The sequence below is a fragment of the Protopterus annectens genome, chromosome 1.part1 (genome assembly GCF_019279795.1).
Source record: "Protopterus annectens isolate FY-2018-M chromosome 1.part1, PAN1.0, whole genome shotgun sequence".
Lineage (NCBI taxonomy): Eukaryota > Metazoa > Chordata > Ceratodontiformes > Protopteridae > Protopterus > Protopterus annectens.
Genome location: NC_056726.1, coordinates 1,025,433,597 through 1,025,460,626, shown reverse-complemented (window position 1 = coordinate 1,025,460,626; position 27,030 = coordinate 1,025,433,597). Strand labels below are relative to the sequence as shown.

Genomic DNA, 27,030 nt, shown 5'->3' with positions numbered 1-27,030 from the left:
TGCAAGTAAATATAGATTTGAATGTATATATCATACATAGAAAGTATATATCATACATAAAAATGTGTGTTTGTGTCTAACAATATCACATGTTCCACTGCTGTACTATGCACAACACTAGGATTTGATCTTCAACTTTCTATACTTTAGTAAAGGTTTAAAGGGGATATTATCATTCAGGCCAGGTTTACGGTCCCTCCTCAACCTGATAATCCAATCTAACTCACATGTCTCTGTATAATTTCTAATATCCCCTCCTCTAGGGCTCGGTGCATTGATCTGTAGTACCTGAAACCTAAAACTGTGTATATCTGATGTCTCCATCACATGCTTGGAGTATGCATTATTGATGGTCCTAATTCATATGTTATAGACATGCTCTCTAATCCTCTCCCTAAGATGTCTGTCAGTCTTACCGACATAAAACGTCATACAAGATGTGCATTTCGCTAAATAAACTAAATGTTCTGACTGGCAATCAGCTTTTACCCTAGGCAAAAAGCACTGACGTGTCACAGGATGTACAAATCGGGGTTCACTGTCTATATCTTCACAGAAATTATATCTGTGGCATGGTTTCGTACCCAAATTTGAGGTTTCATCTGTATGGCTGATATAAGTTTTAGGATAACATAGTATTCTATGCAAATTCTTCCTATTTTTATAAGTAAACTTGGGCGTATCCCCTACTACCTCCTTTAAATCTTGGTCAACTGTGAGTATCCCCCAATTTTTAATAAAGATATCGCTAATATCACGTATATCCTGTGTGAAACTTAATATAGGGTTGACCTCAGATCTACATGAACCTTCCTGTGAGGCAACTCCAACTGCTGCTTCTCTCCTATCACCTGAAGTATTTGTACAGCTTCTTGAGCTCTCAGAGAAATTGCTAACACTATGATGGACAAAATGTTAGATTGTGTGTTTTTATTTGAGAAAAGTTAATTGAACAAAAACAAAAGAAGATACATAGAGATACTTTGGACTTTAAAAATGGACATGTCTTCACTTGGCCTTGAGTAGATATTAGATCTGATATACCCAGTAGACATGTTAATAATATTATGGATAATGCAAATAATGTTTTAGATTCACATAGTGTACACAATGATTTGAATGTGAATGTTATTAACAATGAGAATGTTCATAATGCCACTACATGTCCCAGTGCTAATTCGATCACAGGTCACAATACTATGAATGATTGCAATAGGGCTAGGAACGAGTCCCCCACCGTTCCTGTTATCTCACCAGGGCCAAGGAATGATTCTAGTTCAATAGATGGTAAATCCACTTGTTGTGTTGTGTCTTTCAGCTTTTCCCGGTTAGGGGTCGCCACACTCCAGTCCGCTAATGATTGGCAGTAGATTTTTACATGCCGAGTTGCCAGCCCTGATGCACAACCTTCAACAAAGGTATGCCCATTCATGTATGTCTCCACACAGAAGACGCTCTAGCTGAGAATTGAACAGGATGTCTTCCTGTGAGGCGACAATGCTACCGTAGCACCACCACCGCAGTACACTGCTAGTAATAATTTGAATGATGCTGTAACCCAAGGGCAGGGTGATGCAATGGTAAATTGTCAGGGAGATTCTTTTCCAAATAGTAATAATCTAACAGGTACCAGACTTGATATACATGATACACATAGTACAGGTAGTACTGATATTCAGCAACCCTCTGTTAGGAGAAAGGAATTTAGTTGAGGGCCTGGAACCAGTGGTTATACTAACCAGACCCCTTTCTCCATCAGCGATACCTACAAGAGAAGGAGATCCAGGTCATTGAGCTGAGGCCGCTAGAAACACAAGGTCTCGGGGGGCGTGGCCAAGGATGAACACAGGATAGCAGCAGATTTCTTCAGCTCCACCAATTTCATTACACTGACAGGAATTAATTACTTAAAAAATTAATTTTTGAAGTAATTTTCTTTCTAAATATGTTTGTTTTATATAGTTCTTGAACTATATCTAAAAAAGAAAGGAAATCTTAACAATATTCCTGTCAGAAATCACTTTGGAAATTTTCCTGTCAGTTTATCAGTCTGAAATGAGTTCCAGTAAGACAAATTCTCAAGACTCCAGCATCAAGAAAGAACTTCAGTCTCTGATAATTACAATCCAGCAACTTACTGCTAAGATGGATAAAATGGATACTAAAATAGACACCTTCATAGAAAAAACTACAAAACAAATAGACTTGTTACATATAGACCTGCAACAACAGAAGATCCAGATGGCAGGCATAGAAGAAGCTGTGAATGACATGGAAAATAGAATACAAGAAGAGGAAATCAACATTGAGTTTCTGCTGAAACAAAATACACATTTACAAACAAAGCTGAATGACCTGGAAAATAGATCTAGGTGCAATAACATTAGGATTTTTGGACTGCCAGAAAATATTGAAGGTAACAATATTACTTCTTTTTTAAGAACATGGCTCCCTAAAACTTTAGACTTACCAGAAGCATTCTCTTTTGGTATTGAAAGAGCACATAGATCTATAGCTAATACTAACTCTAACAAAAACTATCCTAGATCAGTTATAGTTAGATTTCTATCATCTTTTGATAAAGAGATGGTTCTTAAATCTGCTTGGGCTAAAGCTCCTGTTAAGATTAATGAGACAACTGTGTGTTTTGACAATGACTATTCTTCCATGGTAATAGCTAAAAGAAAAGTTTTTCTGCCACTAATAAGGGAGCTTAAAAAAGCACAGTTTAAAACATACCTTCTGTTTCCTGCCAAGCTTAAAATCTTCCTTCCTGATGGTCCTAAAATTTTCGATGACTTTGACTCTGCCTTACTGTTTATCAAAAAAAAAAATAAGATTTTGGATAAAATAGAAGAAATGGAATGGGCTAGTCCTTCATTAAAGAGACTGGCAACTGAAACTTCGTGGAAGACTTCAGAGAAAAAGAAGAGACTAAAAAACAAATGATCTGTTCTATGTTTTTTTTTTCTCTCATTATTTTATTTCATTATTAATCTTTTTAAATATAGTTCCTGCATTTCCAAGAAGCAACAAATATTTTGAAAAAGATTTAATCTAAGTTATTTTCTGTGTGCAAAGAAATGTTTTGTTTCATAACTAGTCAAAATATCTGGAGATTTAATGGCAAGTTGCGATTCAACTTGTTTCTCTTTCTGAAAAGGAGAAGTAAGGTCAGTAATTTGATACATTTTTTTCTTTATCTTTTTTTTTCTTCTCCTTTTCTTCTTTTCTTTGTTTAAACAATGACATTCTATTTAGATTATGTAGTGGGTAAAGGGTGGGGGAGGGCAGGGAGAGAAGAGTAATGAAAATATGATTAATAGAATAATAACATATTTATTCCTTGTAAAAGTTTATATGTTCTTCAAATGCTATTCCTAATTATACTTTCTTGATTACACTGCTTATGCTTGTTTGTAAATAATCTGTCATGCTTTAACTAATAATAATTAGAACTAAATAATAGTAAATAATATGTTTTATTTTTAACTCTATTAATATAAATAGTAAGTAATATTCCATTGTATATACTTCTTATAGCTTTCTCTTACATTTTTTTTATTTCTGCCTTACACCCTTTTACTTTCTACTCTCTTTTTCTTTTCTTTATTAATATATAGAAATGCTTTTGATCATATAGACACAGTAAATAATAAGATTTGCATAAAAATTAAGTTGGGACAAAAATATTGAGTTTTATTACTTAGTAATAATTTTGGGCTTAATTTCACTTACATAGAGGCTGTAATAACCTGTAAAATACATTGTAAAGGTTTTGTCATGTTTAGATGCATTTGCATTGCTAAATGAATGTTTGTCACTAGTTTTTAATATGTTTCCCGCCAAAATGTTAAGAGAGACAATCTGGGATGTGGGCTGTCTCATGCACAGTGTCCATGAGCTACTTCAAAAGCTTCAACTCTCAGAATTCTCACAGAGAAGCTGAAAGCAGCTAGTCTCACCTTTGACCTAGATATTACACTGACACATCACAGATTCAAGAATGACACCCTACCAGGAAATAGAAATGATACAAATGCGACTATGTGAAGGAAAATGAACTCTTTAACATCTAAATGTGAGTTATTTTATATAATTACTTAAATATCTATGTTATAATTCATAAAATATGTCAGTTATAATGAGTTTAAATGATACAGTTTCTTGTAGTAAGTAAATGTCTTATTTTAGAAGGCATAGAAAATGAAACATTTATTCAAGTGTTTTGAAAATCTACTTAACAGCAGCTTAATAATCTGTGTTAAAACTTATGTTCCAAACATATACATTACTATAACTCATTTAATTCATCTGATTGACAAGCATAAATAATTTTATAACTCTATACTGGAAGAAATTGTCATGTGATATATTTTAAAGCAGTAGTATAGCATGGTTGTAAAATCTGGTTACTAAAATGTGTTTGCTGTGCATTATTTTGTATAAAGCAGACAGATTTATTGTAGGGACAGCAAGTAAGATGGTGCTCAGTAAGGACACAACTCAGTGAGATCATATATATATATATATATATATATATATATATATATATATATATATGTGTGTGTGTGTGTGTGTGTGTGTATGTGTGTGTGTGTGTGTGTGTGTATGCATATGTATATATATATATATATATATGTATATGTGTATGTGTGTGTTTGTGTGTGTGTGTGTGTGTGTGTGTGTGTGTGTGTGTATGTAAATATATATATATATATATATATATATATATATATGTGTTTGTGTGTGTGTGTGTGTGTGTGTGTGTGTGTGTGTGTGTGTGTGTGTGTATGTGTATATATATATATATATATATATATATATATATATATATATATATGTGTGTGTGTGTGTGTGTGTGTGTGTGTGTATGTATATATGTATATAAGTGTTTCTGAGAATCTGCATAACTATGCAGTATGATTTATAACAATTTCTATGAATACAATATTTTATTCTATTGACAATAATGAGTTTGAGTAAATGCTCATATACAAGCAATTCAAGTTTTTTTTGGAAGCTGTTAATTGCATTTACATGACAGAAAATAGATGCATCTTAATATATGTAATGTCTGAATCATATTAGCCAAAGTTTTTGATTTAAATGAATGTTAGAACTTATTTTCTCTCCTCTTGATTTCTAACATCAAGATTATTTGAATGCTATTTGAATACAAGTGTTTTATATTACATGGATGTATATAGTAGTATGAACAGTTTTTTTAAAAAAAAAAAGGTTTATTTTAGTTTATATGATGCTGTTTTACCAAATGTGTAGTCTTGTCTTGCTAGATAATTGAATTGAAAACTGTTAACCTCAGTTAAATATAACTAGTATTAAATTGATAAGGTGGTAGCTGAGGTACTGCTGCTTAGGGTAGGGGGTTAACTTGAGTGGTAAATACTACTCTAAGTTGGAGTTTATAACTCCAGGCTGGATGCAAGGTTTAATCCTTACATTATTTTCACTTGTTCATTGTTATTTGTATATAGTTTTGACATCCATAATATATTTTGTACATTCATTGTCACTACAAACAAAATTGAATCCTATACGAAATCCCATAAGAGATTCAATAAATACAGCTATATTTAAAGGTACACCTAAAGGAGGAGATGTAACATTACTTATCTTGTTATTTGTTATTTTGATCATAAGATTTTTAAGTTTTAAAAATGCCAAATGACATCTTTAAAAGGAATTTCTTTAAACATTAATGGATTGAATAATCCATGTAAAAGGGCAAGCCTAATAAGATACATTAATTTACATAAGGCCAACTTAGTCTTCCTGCAAGAAACCCATCTCTTGAAAAAAGATATTGATAAACTAGCCACAAACAAATATACAGTATTGGTTAGTTCAGAGCACACTCAGAAAAAGAGGAGTGGCTATTTTATGGAATAAAAGTATGCCCATTCCTAAAACCATTAAGTCTTATCAGGATGACAAAGGAATGTTTTATATGGTTACAATACAAATTAATGGGAAGACTTACACTTTAATTAATGTATATTGGATACCTGGAATTGGTATTAATACAGTGAAACAGCATCTTGATAAGATCATATCATTCTCTATAGGAGATATTATTTTAGCTGGTGACTTTAATTGTATACTACATGAAAGCGATACTATCACTATAGGGAAAAGAAGAATTACATCTAATGCAAAACATTTAAATGATTTTGCTAATTCTTATCATTTGAATGATATTAATAATCAGATAGATTCAAAATCATTACCATACACCTTTTTTTCTAACAGATACAAAACTTATTCAAAAATAGATAGGGTCTTTATTTCTAACCAGATGGTAACAGATTTAATTAATTCAAAAATCATTTCATGTCCTATATCTGATCATAATTCAATTGTTTTTGAATTCATGATAAAAAATACTCATAATGTTCAGATCAAAAGGATACCAGCATACTTAACTCAACTAAAAGACTATAAAGAATATATACTTTCAGAAGTAAAACATTTTTTAGACATAAATAATACTCCTGAAGTCTCCATTGTTTATGTTTGGGATGCCTTAAAGTCATATCTATATGGACAAAGTATCAGATGGTATAATAATAAAAGGAAATCTTGGGATAAGGAATTGTTAGATATTCAAAGTAAATTAGACTCTTATAAACATAATAATAAAGAAAATATTATGGACAAGAAAGTTATTGAAGAAATAAACAAACTAAATGAGAAATACAAAGAAATTTTAACTCATAAAGTTAAAATAACTTTAGAGAAATACAAGTTTTTGTCTTATTCAATAAGCCCCAAATACTTACATAGACTTAAAAATAAAACAAAAAGTTGAATAAACAAAACCATATCAAAGAAATCTTTTCTCTAAGGAAAAGAAGAATGTTTCTAGTATACCAGAAATACTAGATGAATTTAGAAATCACTTTCACAAAATTAACCATAATAACATTAACATGGAACCTAAAGATAAAATAAAGGAGTTTATAACCACAAACATGAATAAATAGCTTAATAAACAACAGATTAAACTATTGGACAAAAGTATTTCATATACAGAGGTTATTACACAAATAAATAAGCTTAAATCAAACAAAGCACCGGGTAATGATGGTATTATACCAGATATATATAAAATCCTTTCTAAAAGTACATATTCATTAATACATAAGGTTTTTATTTTGGCCCAAATTGAGTTAATAACCCCCCCATCTTGGCAATATACATTTATTTCGCCAATTTTAAAACCTAATAAAGATCCAACTAGATGTTCTTCATATCGGACCATCTCATTACTTAATGTTGATTATAAAATGTTTATGAGTATCTTTGCTGATAGATTGAAGACAATCATTCCCGGCATTATAGATATAGATCAGACAGGCTTCATTGTAAATAGAAATACTTTTGATAATATAAGAAGAACTTTAACATTAATAGACTTTGCAAATAGGAAAAAGAAAGATTTAACACTTATTAGTCTTGATATAAGTTCAGCATTTGATTCAGTAAGTTGGGACTATCTGTTTACCTTAATGAAGTGCACAAACTTCTCAGATGCATTTGTAAATCTAATTGAGCATTTATACAAAGGAACGTTGGCTTATATTAAGGTAGGAACATATGTTTCACAAAAAATACCCATTCTTAAAGGTACAAAACAAGGATGTCCACTTTCTCCACTATTATTCACTTTAGTAATGGAGCCTTGGGCTAATTTGATCAGAAACAGTACTGACATAGAGGGTTTTGAAATAGATGAAAATACAACATCCAAAATTCAACTTTTGCAGATGATGTTCTAATTACATCAGCAGGATCTAATTCTTCTATGCAGTCTCTATTTGATAACATGATGAATTTTAAAAGTATTTCTGGTTTAATATTCAATGAAGAAAACCTAAAATACTACCTATATATACACGAAAAATATTCTCATTAGTGATTTTACTAAATATGTACACAATTCAGGTCAGATAACTTATTTAGGTATAATACTATCTAAAGATATTAAATCTATTATATATAATAATTATAATACCTGTTTTCTTAATATACAAAATCTTTTTAATACCTGGAATAATATCTCTTTTACTATGGAGGAGAGACTTACAATTATTAAAATGATAATATTCCCCAAGATTTTATACTTAATACAATCAATAATACTTCCACCTACAAAAATAATTATCAAGAAACTGAATACACTAATGTTAAATTTCCTATGGGCACCTAATAGACCTAGGATTGCATTAAAGAAACATACTAATAGCTGGTCTCAAGGGGGCATTTCTTTTCCAGACTTTAATTTATATACTATCTCTTCTATTGTAAAAGTTATTACTTTATTAATAGATCAGTCATATGTCGCAAAATGGAAAGATTATTGGAAGCTAATTAGTATGCACCATGAAAATCTCCCTAACACATAAAAATATGATTGTAAATAACTCCATGTTATGGTTACTAAAGGAATTTTGTACTTCACCTATTACACCTAAACATATGGTTTGTTACCCATTAAATATTATTATTAGTTATCGTAACTTTATATTCATGCACCCTAAGTATAGGGAATGGAATTTTATTGTATTCCCTATAATGTATACTCAGGGTATGCTTTTGTCATCTACTTCTGAAGGAACTCATTTAGCTATAGATAATGATCTAAAGTACTGGTATCAGTTGATATCTGATAATAAAGTTAAAAATCTAGATTTCTTAAAACAAGAATTTGATCTAAGAGAAACTTGCTGGTTAGAGGTTCAGACCTTTAGACAACATCTCATTAATAAAATAGATCTAATGTCTATAACAGTTAAATAATCTATTCCAACACTGATTGATTACTTGATATTAAATTTACAACATAAAGTTTCTGATAAAGGTAAACTTTCATACATACATAAAATTATCAGACAAGAAACTTTTACAGTGTAGATTCATACTGGAATTATTTCACTTCTATTAATGGGGACCCACCAAATCAACAAGATAAACAATATATATTGGAATCTGCTTATAGAACTACGTCTTCCATTGTCTGGAGACTTTATACATGGAAATTTTTACATAGATCTTTTATACACCTTTGATGATGAATAAAATAAATAATAAAGATAATTTATGTAAGAGATGTAATGTAGAAATTAATGCTGACTGGGCTCATATGTTTTATGACTGTATAAAATTGAAAGAATACTGGAAGTCAATTAATGAATTTTTGCAGGCTCTTTTACAGATAATTTCATTATTTCTAAATCTCTTATATTATTCAACACACCTGTACCTCAAAGTGTTAAAAAGGTTAAGCTTCCCTTGTTATGGTCTATTCTAGCAGTGGCTAGGAAAATAATAACTAGAAATTGGATTTCAGATACACCTCCTTCGTTCAATGAATTTAAAATGTTATGAATATAGTGTGCCATATGGAAATAAACACAATTAGGACAAGAACAAATAGAAAAACATCTTATTATATTGTATGGGATAATTTACAAAATTTGTTAAAAAAATTTTAATTTCAATAGCATGGTATTTTAGTTTAATTAATTGATCTGATTGTAGTGGATGTCTTTGTAAATACTTTAGTTGTTTTGTTGAATATTATAATAATACCTATTTTTAATTACTTGTATAAAATTGTTATGATATTTCTCTTATATGTTAAAACAATAAACCTGTTTTGAAAAAAAAAGAAACACAAGGTCTCAGGGGGCAAACAGCAGGGCCTGACCCCCAAGAAAATGTCACAACGTCTACCGCTACATTAGTTTGGAATATCTCTAGTATAAGTTTAACAGTAGAAGAGGTCGAGGTTTTAAACAAAAGTTTATCCTTTATACCCTCCACCAAAAATTAATCTAACAGACATGGTGAAAGACCTCAGACTACTCTGCCGTAATGTTCAATTGAAAATGGATTTTGGGAGTCAACATGTCTATGATCAAGTCAGTTTTAGGAAGCCTAGTACATATGTACCTGTATTACATCCATCTTTGGAAGTTTTTGCTAAACTAGTACAGGAGGATCTACATAAGTTAGATACCAATAATGGACAATGGAAATGGTTTGGGAATCTATCCCCCAGTCTGAGGATAGCACTGAATAGGATAAAGAATGATAAAACTAATGTGATTACACCTGCAGACAAGGGGGGGGTCCAGTGGTACAGATGGACAAAGTAAGATATGACAATAGTATGAACTTGATGCTACAGGATGATAGATTTTATTCTGTAATTTCTACTAGTGAACTAGAAAGGAGAATTGTTAGTATTTCATGCATGTTGGAAGATTTATTTAGAAGCACAATCATTACTTTAGACATGTATCAATTTTTTTCAGGTAGAACATCCCTTGATACCTATAGTACAGGGACTACTGAAGATTCATAAACATACCACAGACCCCTCCCATGAGATCTCTTGTAGCAGGAAGGGGTTGGGTGACAGAACCCCTTTCACTGTACTTACAATACTGCCTCAGACCAGTAGTGGAGGAATAGCCATACATCTTGAAGGACACAAAGCATTTCCTGCTGATGTATGACAAAACCAGTGACATCAACAGTGATTTGAACATTAGATTGGTGACTTTGGATGTCCAGGCTTTGTTCACTGTAATACCCAATGAGGAGGGAGTTGGGTGTATACATAGATGTCTGATGAATAAGACCTCTTATACTAGGAGTAAAATTAACATAATTTGTGCTTATTTAGAGGTTGCCCTAGAAAATAACATCTTTCTTTTTGATAAGACAGCATATCTCCAAACAGATGGCATGGCTATGGGCACATCATGTGCCAATAGCTACGCCAACCTTGTGATGGCGTATTGGGAACAGAATCAACTGTTTCCTATAGCTGGTTTCCAACAGTATGTAATGTGTTACACCCGTTTTGTGGATGACATTTTTTTCCTGTGGACAGGTACTGTCTTTGAACTGTCAAGTTTTTTTGAACAGATTAATTCTTTGAAACCTATTTAAGGTTCACAATGGAGTAATCTGAAACTCGGGTTTCATTTTTAAATGTTTATATTGAGTGGTTGGGTAATGGTTCCTTAAATACGGGAGTCTATAGAAAGTCCTGTTACAGGAATTCACTTTTAATAGACACAGCATGCATCCTAGCTTTGTGTTTCAGAATGTCATCAGAGGACAGGGCATGCATGCCTCAGGGTTAAATCCCACTCATGAGGGGTTTGAAGAGGAGTTATTGAGTTTAACAGATTATTGAATAGATCATACAAAGCAGAAGAAGTGCATGCAGATGTTGAATGTGTCAGTTCACTTAGGACTACAACTGCTGCACCCTATTTCTCACAGAGCTCAAGAAGCTGAACAAATACTTCAGATGATGCGAGAGAAGCAGCAGTTGGTGTTACCTCACAGGAAGGTTCATGTAGATCTGTGGTCAACCCTATATTAAGCTTCACACAGGATATATGTGATATTAGAGATATCTTTATTAAAAACGTGGGGGTACTCACAGTTGACCAAGATTTAAAGGAGGTAGTAGGGGATAGGCCCAAGTTTACTTATAAGAATAAGAAGAATTTGCATAGAATACTATGTTATCCTAAAACTTATATCAGCCATACAGATGAGACCTCCAGTTGGTGTACGAAACCATGCCACAGATGTAATTTCTGTGAATATATAGACAGTGATCCCTGATTTGTACACCCTGTGACACATCATTGCTTTTTGCCTAGGGTAAAAGCTGATTTCCAGTCAGAACATTTAGTTTATTTAGCGAAATGCACATCTTGTATGGCGTTTTATGTCGGTAAGACTGACAGACGTCTTAGGGAGAAGATTACAGAGCATTTCTATAACATACGCATTAGGACCATCAATAATGCACTCTCCAAGCATGTGATGGAGACATCAGATATACATAGTTTTAGGTTTCAGGTACTATAGATCAATGCCCCGAGGCCTAGAGGAGAGGATATTAGATTTTATACAGAGACATGTGAGTTAGATTAGATTATCAGGTTGAGGGCGGACTGTAAATCTGGGCTGAATGATAAGATCCCCATTAAACCTTTACTAAAGAAAAGAAGGTTAAAGATCAAATCCTAGTGTTGTGCATAGTACAGCATTGGAACATGTGATATTGTTAGACACAAACACACATTTTTTATGTATGATATATACTTTCTATGTATGATATATACATTTGAATCTATATTTACTTGCACAGATTTTTAACATATATCTCTAGATTTTACCATTGAGTTTGTTTTTTATATGAGGAATATATTTTTTAGTGTATAATATGATCATTTTACATAAAATACCTTGTTTATGAGCTTATTCCTTGAGATTTAAGATATGTACCTTTATTTTTTGTTATATGCCTTTAAGATTTGCAAAAGGAAGTGATGTCATTGTGATGTAGACTTTCAGGCATTTAAAAAGTGTGCCTTTTTTTGTTTGTTTTGTATATGGCTTGATAAATCCCTTTTTAGGTTAATGTGCTTGCCTATTTTCTCAATAAATCGATTTACTCTTGGATTTTACCACAGTTGTCCACCTTTTTGTCAGACTTCGTGGACTATTTGCTGCCAAGCTGATTTTATGCTACAGCTGGTTTACAGCCTTGTTTTACTCTCCTGGGGTTTATTTATTTGGATTATTTCATTGTTATGCATGGCAAGTATTTACTTCCTGGTAACTGTTTTTGCTTTTATAATTTATTTTTAAATTAATGCTTAGTTTATTTTATCCTTTGTACTATTTATTTGCTACAGGTTAATTTCTAAACTGTCATACTTCTCCTGAGAACTAATTAGCCTGGTGTTACCTGTGTCTGTTGCTCATATTAGCTAGCCACCTGTGTCTGTTGCTCACATTAGCTAGCCACCTGTGTCTGTTGCTCATATTACCTAGCCACCTGTGTCTGTTGCTCACATTAGCTAGCCACCTGTGTCTGTTGCTCACATTAGCTATCCACCTGTGTCTGTTGCTCACATTAGCTAGCCAGCTGTGTCTGTTGTTCACATTAGCTAGCCAGCTGTGTCTGTTGCTCACATTAGCTAGCCAGCTGTGTCTGTTGCTCACATTAGCTAGCCAGCTAGCGACTGCATGGGTAAGTAAAGCCTGATTTTCTTGTATTCATCAGTGTTATTGTTTGTGTGTACATAGCTTTTATGTTCAATAAGTAATAAGTGCTGTGCAATTCTCTTTGCCACTTTGCCAGTGTATGACACATTGTACCTAGCTCCATCTGCCATGATTCCCACATACTGCTGAGTCCTCATTTGTGTCAGCTGCTGCAGCTGCTTTCTGGGTATGATGCTAAGCAGGATACCATGAGCACTAATAATTTGTGCAGAGGTGGCAGGGTCATATTGCAACTCTCCTCCTGATATATCTAGATAGTAGAACTGTGATTTGAGAAGTGAAAATACGCACTCTATAATATTTCTAGTCTAGGCATGTGAAATGCGCACTGCTACAGTCATCCCTCTCCATAAAGGGGGAGCAACTACAGACCCTGTGAATTATGGCCCCATTAGCCTGATGAGTCTTATATGTAAAGCTATGGAGCACATCATCATGGACCTGATTAGCAAAGATATAGGAAATCTCCAAACTCTAGACACCACACAATTTGACTTTGTGAAAGTGAGATTATGCCTGCTCAACCAGGTTCACTTCTTTGAGTCAGTCACCAGGGCTGTGGATGAAAATAAGGCAGTGCATACAGCCTACCTTGATCTGGCCAAAGCCTTTAATACCATTCCTCACTCAGGAATTATTGATAAACTTACCAAACTAGGCATCAACCCCTATATCAATAGGTGGGTTGCAAATTGGATTACAGATAGAACACACAGTGTGAAAGTAGTGGACTCCAAGTCAGACTGTCGACCAGTCATGAGTGGAGTCCCACAGGGATCGGTCCTGGGTGCTCTCCTGTTCCGTATCTAATTCTCAGAAGTCCAGGCCAACACAAAGGGACTCTGGTTGATCAAGTTCACAGATGACTGCAAGCTAGGAGCCATTATTAACTCCCCAAGTGATGCAGACATCCTACAGAAAGGCCTCACTGGGACCAGTGACTGGTGCTGAAACCATGGCCTTAATCTTAATGCCAAAAAATGCATCGTCATCCCCTTTGGTAAAAACTCAGTTCACACTAATTACCACATTGATGGGATCCCACTGAACACTGAAGGCATTATAACAGATCTGGGGATATGGGTTGACAGCAACCTCTCCATCGACCATCACACTGCCACTGTAGTCAGAAAGTCCTTCTATGTGGCACATCTCGTTACCAAGGGTTTTGCATCCAGAAAGAAAGAGGTCATCGTCTCTCTCTCTCTCTCTCTCTCTCTACTCTTCCCTCATTAGACCAGTCCTCATGTATAATGCCCCATTTGTTATGTACCTCACTAGGACACCTGCAACTGGAGAGGTCACAGAAGTACCTCAAAAATGGATCCTAGGCATTAAACATGTGTCCTACATGGACAGACTCAAAAGACTCCAGCTATTCTCTGTCTCATATCGTCTACTTAGAGGTGATCTCTCCTTGACTTACAAAGCCATGACTGACCCATCTCTGTTAGAAATGCTACATCTAAAGAAATCCCAATCCTTCCACACCACATGCTCCAGAGACCTCAACCTCATTACTACAATCAACAGAATATGCTGGAGGGACCGATTCCTCACACAAAGACTGCCCATGCTCAGGAATAGACTTCCTATACATGTCAAGCAGAGCACCTCACTGTCCCACTTCAAGAGAAATTTTGATGAGTGGATGGGTAATAGAAAGTTCACCCAGGGATCACTCCTGTGACTCTACCTGATAGAGGCACTGGGAACTAATGTCGGGTGGCACAATGCCAGAGCACTTCTATGGGCTAGGCTTGTAAAGGCTCCAGCACCATTAGCCTAGTACATACCTATGAACCTAAGTGTTGTAACCTTACTTGCTGGGGTTGTGTGGGTTTCTCATGGGAATCATGAATCAAGGTTCTAGGACATATCCTACATCTTCCACTAGATGTCTCTGTGGGAAGCTGTCCTTTAAAAACCTTATGTAGATGTGAGAATGTGCCATGAGTGGGAGTCATGGAAACTTCCTGGATGTCTTGAACACACATTATAGATGATGCCTTGTGTATTAAAGACCACCAGATAGTTAATGGAGTGATATCCTTTTCTTTTGATATGCCTCCTTCCCAAGTCACCAGGTGGAGCCTTTATTTTAATTTGGGTGCAGTCAGGGAAATGTGCCATTGCAAAGAAATTTTGCAAATTGATGGTTTTCTCCACAGAAGTATGTGGAAACCATGTACACTCTCACATGTGTTGTAGTATTGTATCATGGAACTGGTGGGGTGTTTTTAAGGCTGAGGCCTGTGATACACCCATTGTGCCCCCTGTAGCTTGCTGAAAGGTCAATTTTAACTAAGATGTGCATTTCTACCCATACCTTAGCCTCCACAAAGATTGGTAGCCCACAATTCCCATGGGGCCGCAGATGGGGTTGGTAGATGTCTATGTCCTGTATGGTGCCTCTGTCCACCTTGTAGTGATCCACTATCTCTGTATCATGGTAGGTTAACATTAGCCCAAATGCCCTATGCCTTCTTGGACAACATCGGACATGGTCTGCAGCTGCACCCTGTACCAGAGTACACAGACATTTACAATTGCTGCTATATTTCAAAGGCTTGCTGTGACTGTATTTCAGACTGTCTTGAAATTTGGAGATAAATTGAGCGCAATGTGATCCTACTCATTTTATACATTTCTGAATCGTTCCTTAAGGTGCTTTTGTATTATTCTTTAGCATACAGTGTGACCAAGTATACAGGCATTAGCATATTGTACAGCTAACACTTGTTTGCATCCAGTCACAATGTGTACTACTCTCTCTCCTGTATTTCAAATGCCCTGTTCATTGCTAATCATCATCATACCTCTCTACCTGGAAACATCAAAAATCTGGGCACGCATTAACATAAAATTTGCACATATAATTATGAAATCCCACCTAATCCAATGGAATTGTGGGATACTAACATTCAAATTGAAGAACAAAGTATTAAACAGCACAAAATATAACCAGAACAATAGTGTTTTATTTATATTAGTATCTGAACTTTCATCAAACTTTGAACTTGTATAAAACTAAAAGATCTGGCAAAAGACACAGAGCCAAATCTACCTGAGTTATTTCCATTTATAAGGCACTAAAGTTGTTATGAACCAGCTCAACCTATACTAGCAAAGCAAAATACAACCCTAGCTGAGTTTCTACATATGGGATATTATGTAATACCTCACGATACAACATCTAGAGAAGACATGCTCTGATACATCACAACACAACTGGTTCTTCGGGAAAGGAGCAAAAAAGTAGTTCTCACTGAAAAGGTGCATATTCCCAGTTTTCAAGTAGACTAGGGGAGCTGTCTGCTGTAAATGAACCGCAGAAACTCCCTGACATCAAAACACTCTCCATATAATTATGCAGCAGAAGAAAATCATGTACCCAATCTTCAGTTCCTGAGTGAGTCTTATCAGCCCTCTTTATTTATGAGTTTGCAAACATGACAAAATAGCAACTTCAGACTTAACAATATAACCCTGAAATTCTAGGGCAACTATCCTAATTAAAGGGATTACTATATGACAAAGCAACCATACTGTGGCATATGTCAAAAGCTGTTTTAAAGTTGAGTATGTAACCTCCTCACACCTTCCAACACTAACTCATTTTACTCTTGGAGAGTGCTGTGCACTTGATCAGCAAAATAGGAATTCTCTGCTAGAGTTAACAGACTTTAACGCATTCACTCCAATGGAACTTAGGAAGTTTGCACTGTAATTTCCAATGTATTTGACAGAATCAAATTATATCCTCAAATGTCAAACAAATGTTCTTATTTCTGGAACCATAGAGGTTATGAATGAAGTATAAATGGCAAGCTCTTAAGCACAAACTATTTTTATAGTGGCATTATTCTTTAGGTAACTATTACATTTGTAATATTTTGTAAACAATTTACAATAGCTCAGTAAACACTCAAGTTGCACACATACTGTCAGCAGCATTTTATTCATCTAGCTGAGAGCTTTCATATGACGTTAAGGAATTCTGCCTGTGTTACTTGATTGGTCAGATATTTATTTCAGATATTTACAAATAATATTGTTTTCAAGATCTTGCCTAAAAATGCACTATGGGGGTGGCAAGAGCCTTTGCCAGCAGCTGAATGGCTATGGATGCCAGGTGCCAACTGTCTCTGGCAAAGCAGCAAGGTTTATCGACCATGGCTTCCCAGGTAGACAGGAACTGGATCCCATTGGAATTACACCAAAAACTCAGTTTAGCATAAATCCTATTAAGTGAAAAACAGTTGCTACTTGACCCCTATAGCTTATACTATAGTATAGACCATCATAGATACCAGTTACACAAGTACATGTCTATTAACTGTATCCTCTGTTCTGCCTTCCTAATACATCCTCATATCCAAATTCATCAAGAAATTCTAATAAGTAACATCATAAGGTGCCACATTATTAAACTGAATGAGCTACTTAGTAACAAAGTCAGTATTCTTTGGTTCCATCTCTTGTAAGAGTACAATAGTAACCACTATCTATAAGTTAAGAAAGCATGTTATACATGCAGGCTTACCACAATTTTTATTTATTTTTTTATTTTACATTTGTTGACCGGGCTAGTCTAACTAGATACATGCCCATTTTCAGTAGAGGCCAGGGGAGATAAGCTCCATGACAACCTGTTAACATAAAAAATTACAAAGAAATATAAAAATGAAATTATAGTAATATATAAACTGACAAATCTGGTTAACAGGAAATCATTTGAAGAAGAGAAATCAAATACAATGAAAACTGAAGTTTCAAAAATGACATGGAAGTACATTCCATAATGCAAAAAGGAGGCATACAATCTAATTCAATGTACAGGTAAAGTACATCACTTAATGGCAAAGAAAAAAAAACAGGAGGTATACAGTCTGATGCCATATACAGTACATTACACGATGAAAGAGGCTGCTTAATGATCGGTAGTAGTAATAATGAGGTAAGAAGAAAAATTAATAAGAAAATATTTTTAATATTTTTTTTTTCAAATAAGTGAGAGAGAGAGATGGAAATTAATGAGATACAGAGCACAGAGGCCATATATTGTTAAAAAGGAAATGACAGAAGAATTAATTAAAAGAAAAAAAGGGGAGGTAGAGCATAATTTGGGTAGAGGAGAGGTTTACGTAGGTTTAGTACAGTGGCATGACCAGTGTGTTTTGAGGAAAAGTTTCAGTCTTTTTTGTAGAGTGATAAAGAGGAAATAGAGGAAAGGTCACAAGGGAGAAGATTCCAGAATTTTCCCACAATATTGGAGAAGAGAGAATCCCCAGCCCTGTTGTTAGATTTAGATGTTTTGACTAGAAGTTTCTGAGATGAACGTAAGGACTTCAGATTTTTATCGGGGGTGATGATGGTAGAGAGACTAGGAGTATTGGAAGGTTGGTAGAGAGTTTTATGGACAATGATTAGTTGGTGGTACTTGATCAGATTCTGTAGTTCCAGCCATTCAAGCTGCTTTGTTAACTCAGTGGTGAGTTTTAAATGGGTTACCAGTAGCAAATCTGGCTATATTACTGTAGGAGCTTTCCAACTTACTGAGGTTGCTCTAAGATAGGTTGGTGAAAATGGAAGAGGCATAGAGGAGTATACAGATTAGATGAGTATGTGCAATAGTAGTTCAAGCTGTAGGTGATAGGAAGGGTTTTATTCTGTACAGAGAGCCAAGTTTTTTGTTGACAGATTTAACAATGTTGTTAACGTGTATGTCAAAGGAAAGATTGTTGTCTATGGTGACACCAAGTAGCTTGGTAGTTAGGTCGGGTGATAGAATGGTGCCATTAGTGGAAGAAACAGAAAAATCTATGGGGGAGGATTTAAGATTTGGATTGAAAAGGGGAGTTTAGTTTTTTGGGGTTTAAGAGAAGGCAACGATGAGTGAACCATTGTTCCACAGTGTTAAAGACATTTTGGGTAAGGGAGTAAAGGTCAGAGGAGGTTTTAGCAGAGCATACAAGTGTGGAGTCATCAGCATATTGTATGCAAGTAGCTTGAGGAATTGCTAGATGAAGGTCATTGATGAATATGGAGAAAAGGAGAGGTCCTAATATGGACCCTTGAGGTACACTGAGGTTAATTGGTAGGTGGGTAGATAGAGTGTTATGCCAAAGTACAGCCTGTTGTCTTTTATTTAAGTAGGATTGGAACCATTTGATAGAGAGTGCATGTAAGGACAGGGATTTGAGGATATCTGTCAGAATTTAATGATTTACCATATTGAATGATTTGGACAGATTGATAAATAGTGCTGTGGAGAGCAAATTGCAGTTACGGTTTTTGTTGATACAATCTGTAAAGGAATGGTTCATAGGTTCATAGGTTTATACTAGGCTATCTGCCCTAAGGCATTTATAAGCCTAACCCAAAGTTTTGTGGCTTACACCACCCCTTATGTTAAAAAATACTGTGCCCATTAGTTTGTTGTGCCTCTGTCCAGCAGTGACACAGAGATGATTCCCGGGGTAAACCTACGAACTCCCATCCACCGGTCAAGATTTCTCTTGAACAGAGCCAGCAAGGTGCTCTGCCTCACATGGACTGGGATTTTATTCCACAGCATAGGGAGTCTCTGGGTGACAAATCTATCCCTCCAGCATGTCCTATTTATATCAGTGTTAAGGTTTAAGTCGCTTGCTCTAGTGGATCTGGTAGATTTGGATTTTTTGAGGGGGAGCATGTCCATTAATTCCGGGTTGGACATGGCCTTGTATGTCAGGCACAGGTCACCTCTGAGCAGATGGTATGCGACTGAATAGAGCTGGAGTTTCTTCAGTCTGGCAGCATATGACAGATTTTGGAGTCCCTTTATCCTTTTGGTGAGGAACTTTTGGGGTCTCTCCAATTGCTGCAGGTGTCGGGTGAGATACATCCCGAATGGGGCATTGTACTCGATCATTGGTCTGATAATTGAAGAGTACAGGGGAACAATGACCTCACTTGATCTGGATGTGAATCCCTTCATGATCAGGTGGGCAATGTAGAAGGTCTTTCTAACCACTTTAGCAATGTGAGTGTCAAAAGAAAGGCCACTGTCAACCTGGGTCCCCAGGTCCCTGATAACCTCTTCTGTGCTTAGTGGATTGCCACCTATATGGTAGCTTGGGGTTACCTTGTTTTTCCCAAAGGGTATGACTATGCATTTTTTGGCATTTAACTTCAGGCCATGGCTCTGGCACCAGCTATCAGTTTCCGTGAGACCCCTCTGAAGGATATCTGTGTCCGATGTACTTTCCACTATGGCGCCCAGTTTGCAGTCATCTGCAAACTTTGTCAGCCATAGTCCTCCTATGTTTGCCTGTACTTCTGAGAAGTAGATGCTGAACAACAGGGAGCCAAGGACTGAGCCCTGTGGGACACCACTTGTGACCGGCTTGGAGTCTGACATGGCGCCAGCAACTCTAACCCTGTGGGTTCTGTCCTTTAGCCAGTTTGCAACCCATCTTGTGACATATGGGTTTACATTTAAGCTGGTAAGTTTCTCTATAATACCCGAGTGGGGTATTGTGTCGAAAGCTTTTGCAAGGTCAAGGTAGGCTGTATGGACTGCCTTTCCCTCATCAATGGCCTTGGTGACTGTTTCGAAGAAGTCGACCAAGTTCAAAAGGCATGATTTGCCCTTGACAAAGCCAAACTGGGTCAGGTCCAATGTCTGCAAGTCCCCTATGTCTTTGTTTATGAGTTCCATTATGATCCTCTCCATAGCTTTGCAGACCAGGCTTATTAAGCTTATGGGGCGGTAATTACCAGGGTCCGTAGAGGCACCGCCTTTGTGAAGTGGGACCACAGTTGCCGTACGCCACTCCTTGGGCACGTATCCTGTAGTAAGGCTAAGATTAAACAGTTGCCTTATGTGCGGGTTTAGTTCCTCATTGAGTTCGTGTAGCACACAGCCGGGGACACCATCCGGTCCCATTGATGCTGTGTTTTTAGCTTTAGAGAGAGCAGCTTTCACCTGCGCATTTGAAATGTCTGGGAGGCTACACTCCACTGGGATAGTTATCTCTCCTTTTGGGGGGGGGTGAAGTTTGCACTGAACCTGTCTGCCAGTATGTTGGCAATGTCTGTGGGTTCAGTGATTTTTGTATCATTTTGGACTAATTCTGAGCATATCTTGGAGTTTCCACCCAGGTTTCTAACATAGCTGAAGAAGGCCTTATGATTGTCTTTTGAATCTATGGCAATTTTTCTCTCAAAGTTGGCCTTGGATGATTCTATGAGTGCTCGTATGTTTTTACTAATAATGATCAAGGGTGTCTTCTCTTTTATGGATTTTGCTCTATCATGTAACAGCTTTCTCCTCTTATTGTAAAGTTTGTTTATGGCTGGGGTCCACCAGACTGGACATTTGCCCTTGGTGGAGAGAGTCTTGGTTTTATTAGGGATTGCCTGATCCATGCAGTCCTGGAGGTGTTCGTAGAAGGCATTTGTAAGGGCTTCCGCAGCTTGGGTTGTGGTTTCCACTGGCTCGGGGGCCTTGAAGGATACCACACCAGTCTTGAGTAGTGTGAAGTTTGCTTTAGAGAAGTTCTCCACTGTGGTCTTTTTTGTTGGGGGGGGGGGCGGGATGTGGATTTCCAGTGAGATTAGTTTGTGATCTGATCTCACCAATGAGGGATATACTTCCGGTGTGGAGCATTTTGTCCCCATGTTTGTGATGATGAGATCTAGTATATTTTCTCCTCTTGTGGGAATGGTGACTAGTTGTTCCATGGCATTTGAATTTATGAACTCCAGGAACCTTTGGGCTAGAAAGTTGGGGCTTGAGTAATGTTCCCAGTCTATATTCGGTAGTTGAAGTCACCCAATATAATGGTGTTTGGAGATACATTTATACCCTCCAGTGTCTTCAGGAAGGCTGTGTGGGGTTCCTGAGTTTGAGAGGGTAGCCTGTAGCATGCTACAAATTGTAGAGCAGTTTTGCCTATGGTTAATTGCACCTGGATGGTTTCCGATGCTTCGTGCATTGCCACCAACCTGGAGGTGTGGGTATCCTTGATGAATATGGATACACCCCCTCCTTTTGTGGTGTGGTCCGGGTTTTGGGGCCGGAACGCATGATATGAGGTAAAACCTGATAGTGCCGGGGTGCTCTCAGGAGCCTTGAACCAGGTTTCAGTCACAGCACATACATCAATGTTCTCCATACTGAGAAGGGCCTCAAGTGCGTGCATTTTGAGATTTAGACTTCTGGCATTGAGCAGCAGTACCCTTAGTTTCTTCCCATTTTTGTTTTCTAGGGTGGTAGGAGGGCAGTGGTAGTGCTATGGGAAGGTCTGAAACCATGTTGACAGGTAGAGAGCAAGTTATTGTGGATTAGGTGGTCTAGTAACTGTCTATGTAAGAATTTCTCCATGATCTTTGCCAAAGGGGAAAGAAGAGCTATGAGACGATAATTGGAGAATTCGGTTGAGTTGCCACCTTTGTGGAGGGGGATAATATGGGAGACTTTCCAGATGCTAGGGATGTGGCCTTCACTAATAGTTCTATTGATAAGAATGGAGATGGGGTAAGCAATCGATTTGGCAGATTTCTGTAGATATTCAGCAGGTATTTGGTCTGCTGAAGGAGAGCATGGTTTCAATTGTTGGATTAGGGCAAGAATAAGGGTTGTTTGGACTGGTTGGAGAAGAAATGATGGGGGTGGAGTTTTGTTGTAGGTAGGTAAAGTAAAATTACTACATGATAATTGAATGGCTAGTGTTTGGATAGCATCAGTGAAAAAGCAATTGAAGGCATTGGCAGTATACATGGGATTTTCTTGGTCAGTATTTTGTGGGTTTGGTGTACTGGATTGACCTGGATGTAGTAACTGGTTGACACTCGCCCAGAACTTTTGTGGGTTCTTATGGTTAGCCTTCTGAAACTGAAGGTAGTAGTTTCTTTTATCTGACAGTATAGCTTTCTTAGTGTTATTTCTTAATTCTGTGAAAATTTGTTGGTCAACAGGATTTTTGGTCATTCTCCATTTAGCCCAGTATTTATTTCGAAGATGCATTTTCTGTTGTGTTGCTTTTGAAAGCCAAGGGGTGGATTTGGTTTTGAATCTGATTGCACGAGTTGGGGCATGGTGATCAAGAATGGCTAAAGAATTTGAATTAAAGTATTGTAGTGCTTCTTCTAGAGGGAGGTAATTTAAGGGAGACCAGGTGCATGCTCTATGTTCCTTTTGGAAGAGATCAGAGTTGAAGTTCTTTTTGGATCTGATATTCCTGATAGTGGTAGGAATGGGAGAATATGATTTGTGCCTGATAATATAGGTAAATGAGTGGTCACTTATATCATCAGGAAGGGTTCCAGATTCATATGTTTGGGGATGGTTGTTTATAAGAATCCAGTCTAATGTGCTTTCCTTCTTGTTGTGTTTGTTTATCCTGCTGGAGGAGGTGATGGCTTGGGAGAAACCATGAAGGTTAATGTGGGTGGTAGGGTGGCTACTACTACAGCAATTCCAATCAATGTTTATGTCACCAAGGATTAAAGTTTCTTGGGGAAGATGTTGAGATAACCAGCATAGGATATTTTCTGTGGTGGTATTATTGTTACTGGGGGGTAGATAGATACAAATAATATAGATGGCTTTGTTAAGTTCACATTTGGATATGAGAATTTCTGCATTGGTATTAGGAGGTGGTTTAGTGTCATAAGTAGTTAATTTTAATCCTGATTTAGATAGAATAGCAACCCCTCCACCCTTTTTGGTTACGCGGTTGAGTCTTAGAATATTATACCCTGATGGGATGACTTCACTATCTTTAGTTGTAGGTTTTAGCCAGGTTTCTGTTAAACAGAGAATGTCGAAGGAGTAGACATCTAAGAGGGCATGGAGTTGAGCTATTTTATTGTTAATGCTTCGAATATTAAGGTGAGCTACAAGGAGTGAATTAGATTGTCTAGTGATGAAGAAATTAGTGGTTTGGTTGGGGTTGGGGAGAGAGATTGGGTTTGTTAATGGCCCTGAGTTTGGGTGAATGTCTCCATCTTTTAATAAGTGAAGTTGTTTGAGATAGTATGGACTAGGGATTTTGCTATTTGTGAGTAGGGATTTCCTGGGATTGAGGTTGTTATATCTAATGTGGTGTATTCTGTGATATTTTGCTAGTAGCTAACTAGGAGTAGTTGTTATGTTGGCATGGTTAGAGAGGATGGGTAGATATAGGGAGCTGGTTTGTTTGTTAGGGTGGTGAAAGTATGGAAGTAATGGAATTTCATAGGAGGGGAGTATGTAAGCAACAGTAAGAGGTGGAAGTAGTATAATAATGAATAGTAGTTGGAAGTGAACAGTAGAGTGTGGTTTATTATCTTTAATGGATGTGTAAGTAATTGAGTTATATGTAGGTATGGAAGTAAAGTAGGTATGGAGGAGGGGTAGAGAGGGGTGTGTGAGGAGTTTAAGGTGATAAATTTGAGAAGGGAGGAGTTGATCAGGCATTCATCAATCTTGGCGTTTCTTGACCAGTTTGAAATCTAAAGGCATTACATTTTCAGAGGTGCATGAAAGCTTTTGTCTGGTTAAGTGTGGTGCCTGATATAAATAATTATTCTGTCCTAGGCTTCAGTGATAACTATTGGCTTTATAAGACAATGTGTTTTATTACCTTACTCATGAATTAAACACTTCACCTTTATAACTGTGCTTATTTAACAGTCAGGTAATACATAGCCACTTTCTTGTTGACAAATTCTAACAGTTAGTACCGCTCACTTGTTTGAGGATGCTCTGTTTGCAAGTTAATTAATCTGTGTCTGTGCTGGCTCTACTAAAGAACACATTGTTATTTAGAAAAACACTTCCTTAAAGTGAATGTTGCACTTTTCACTTACCATTTACTATTAAAGGAACAGTGTCACTCTCAGTATAAGCACGATCCGAACGGTAGCATCTACATTTGTAGTAACCTTCATCCTTTGTGGTAGTATCCTCAATGATATACTGGAATACAGGTCTATTGGAGGATTTTGACATTTGGAGCATGATATAACCATTCTTAAATAAATCACAATAATGGAGTTCATGGTAACTGCTGCTGCACTTAATTGTCATTTTACTTCCAGTGGGAATGACCCCCTGAGGAGTTATTTGAATATCCACAGGTTCTGCAAGAAAAATAAAAAGTCATTAATTTTATCTTAATAAAACAGGAACTGATTCTGCAGATTATCAGTGCATATTAGCTGCTTGCATAGTATTAGCTGAATTTTGTCTTGAAATTTAAAACAATAGATTTTACAGAAAATGAACTTATAGTTTTTAGATGTGGAAACTGAAAACCCAAATCAAGAACTTTACAAATATCTGAGTCAAGTCCCTCACAGATTGCATAGACTATCATCATGACAGAATAGAAACATTAATACAGTACTGAGAGTTCTTGGGTTAGGAAAGTCAGGTTAATGGATAGTTCAGTACAGCTTTAAGGTATCAGGTTACAGTTTTAAAATGGAGCCAAGAAAAAACTCAAAGAATATCAGAATAACATGTACATATGTTTATTGATTACAAAAAGGCTTCTGATTGTGTAGATCACGAAGCCTTGTGGTCAGCTTTGATATGGATGGCTGTGCCTGAACACTTATCATTCTCGCAAATCATCAGAGAATCATGTGGAAGAATTATCAACAATCGTCATTATGCCAATGACAAGACAATCTCAGCAGAGTATGAAAATGACCCGAGGCACTTACTATCAAGCATCAAGGAGCAGAGTCTCAAGATTTGCCTGCAGGTCAATACCAAACAGGCAAAGGTACTTAAAACTAATGGCACAGACAATGTCCGTCTTGTTGGAGAAGACATAGACGTTGTCAATCACTTCAATCTTCCTGGGTTTGTTATTACTATGGAATCAACTAGTAGAGTGGAGATTCAATGGCATCTATGTATTTGGAGTTTGACAAAGGTGTTTAAATGCAGAAATGTGTCTCCTCATACAATGATCAGATTAGTTCAAGAAATTGTTTTCTCAGAAGCATCATATAGTTGCAAAACTTGGATAATCAAGAAGAACGTTGACTCCTTTGAATTCTGGTGTTGGCGTGAACTACTTTAAATCCCATGGACTGTTCATAGAATGAATCAATCAGTCTTTGCTGAGATCCATCTCAAGCTCGCTTTTGAAGTTCAAATGTCAAGGCTCAAGCTATCCTACTTTGGACACACCATGAAAAAGAAGGTATCATTGGAGAAAGACATTATGATTGTTATGGTAAGTGGCAGCAGCTTAAAAGGGGAAGACCTCTGATATGTTGTCTTGACACAATGATAGTAAACATGAACATGTCACTGTCAAGCCTTATTGGGCTCTGCGAAGACCATAAACTATTTAGAGAAACTGTCTATAAAGTCACTATGAGTTGAAGTTAACTCAACTGCACCTAAAAACAAAAGTCACCAGGTATGCAGGATTTCACATAATCCTATTTTGTTTCTCATTTTGGCATGATACTAAACATGGGCATGAATAACTGCTGTCTCTTGTGTTTTGTTACACCTGTGCTATGAAAAGAACTAAGCCTTTGACAATGCTGTAGTCAGAAGTTCTGAGTTTGTTGGGGGGTGTGGCCAAGGATGAACACAGGATAGCAGCAGATTTCTTCAGCTCCACCAATTTCATTACACTGACAGGAATTAATTACTTAAAAAATTAATTTTTGAAGTCATTTTCTTTCTAAATATGTTTGTTTTATATAGTTCTTGAACTATATCTAAAAAAGAAAGGAAATTTTAACAATATTCCTGTCAGAAATCACTTTGGAAATTTTCCTGTCAGTTTATCAGTCTGAAATGAGTTCCAGTAAGACAAATTCTCAAGACTCCAGCATCAAGAAAGAACTTCAGTCTCTGATAACTATAATCCAGCAACTTGCTGCTAAGATGGATAA

General features: G+C 36.4%; 1 protein-coding gene across 1 annotated transcript in view; it reads right to left on the bottom strand.

The window, feature by feature from the left end:
- The window catches only part of LOC122808787, a 735,783-nt gene that overhangs the window by 324,756 nt on the left and 383,997 nt on the right, over positions 1–27,030 (bottom strand). The window contains exon 5 of the mRNA XM_044079826.1: positions 24,973–25,245. Coding sequence (XP_043935761.1) covers positions 24,973–25,245 — 273 coding nt within the window. The remainder of the gene's footprint in view (positions 1–24,972; positions 25,246–27,030) is intronic.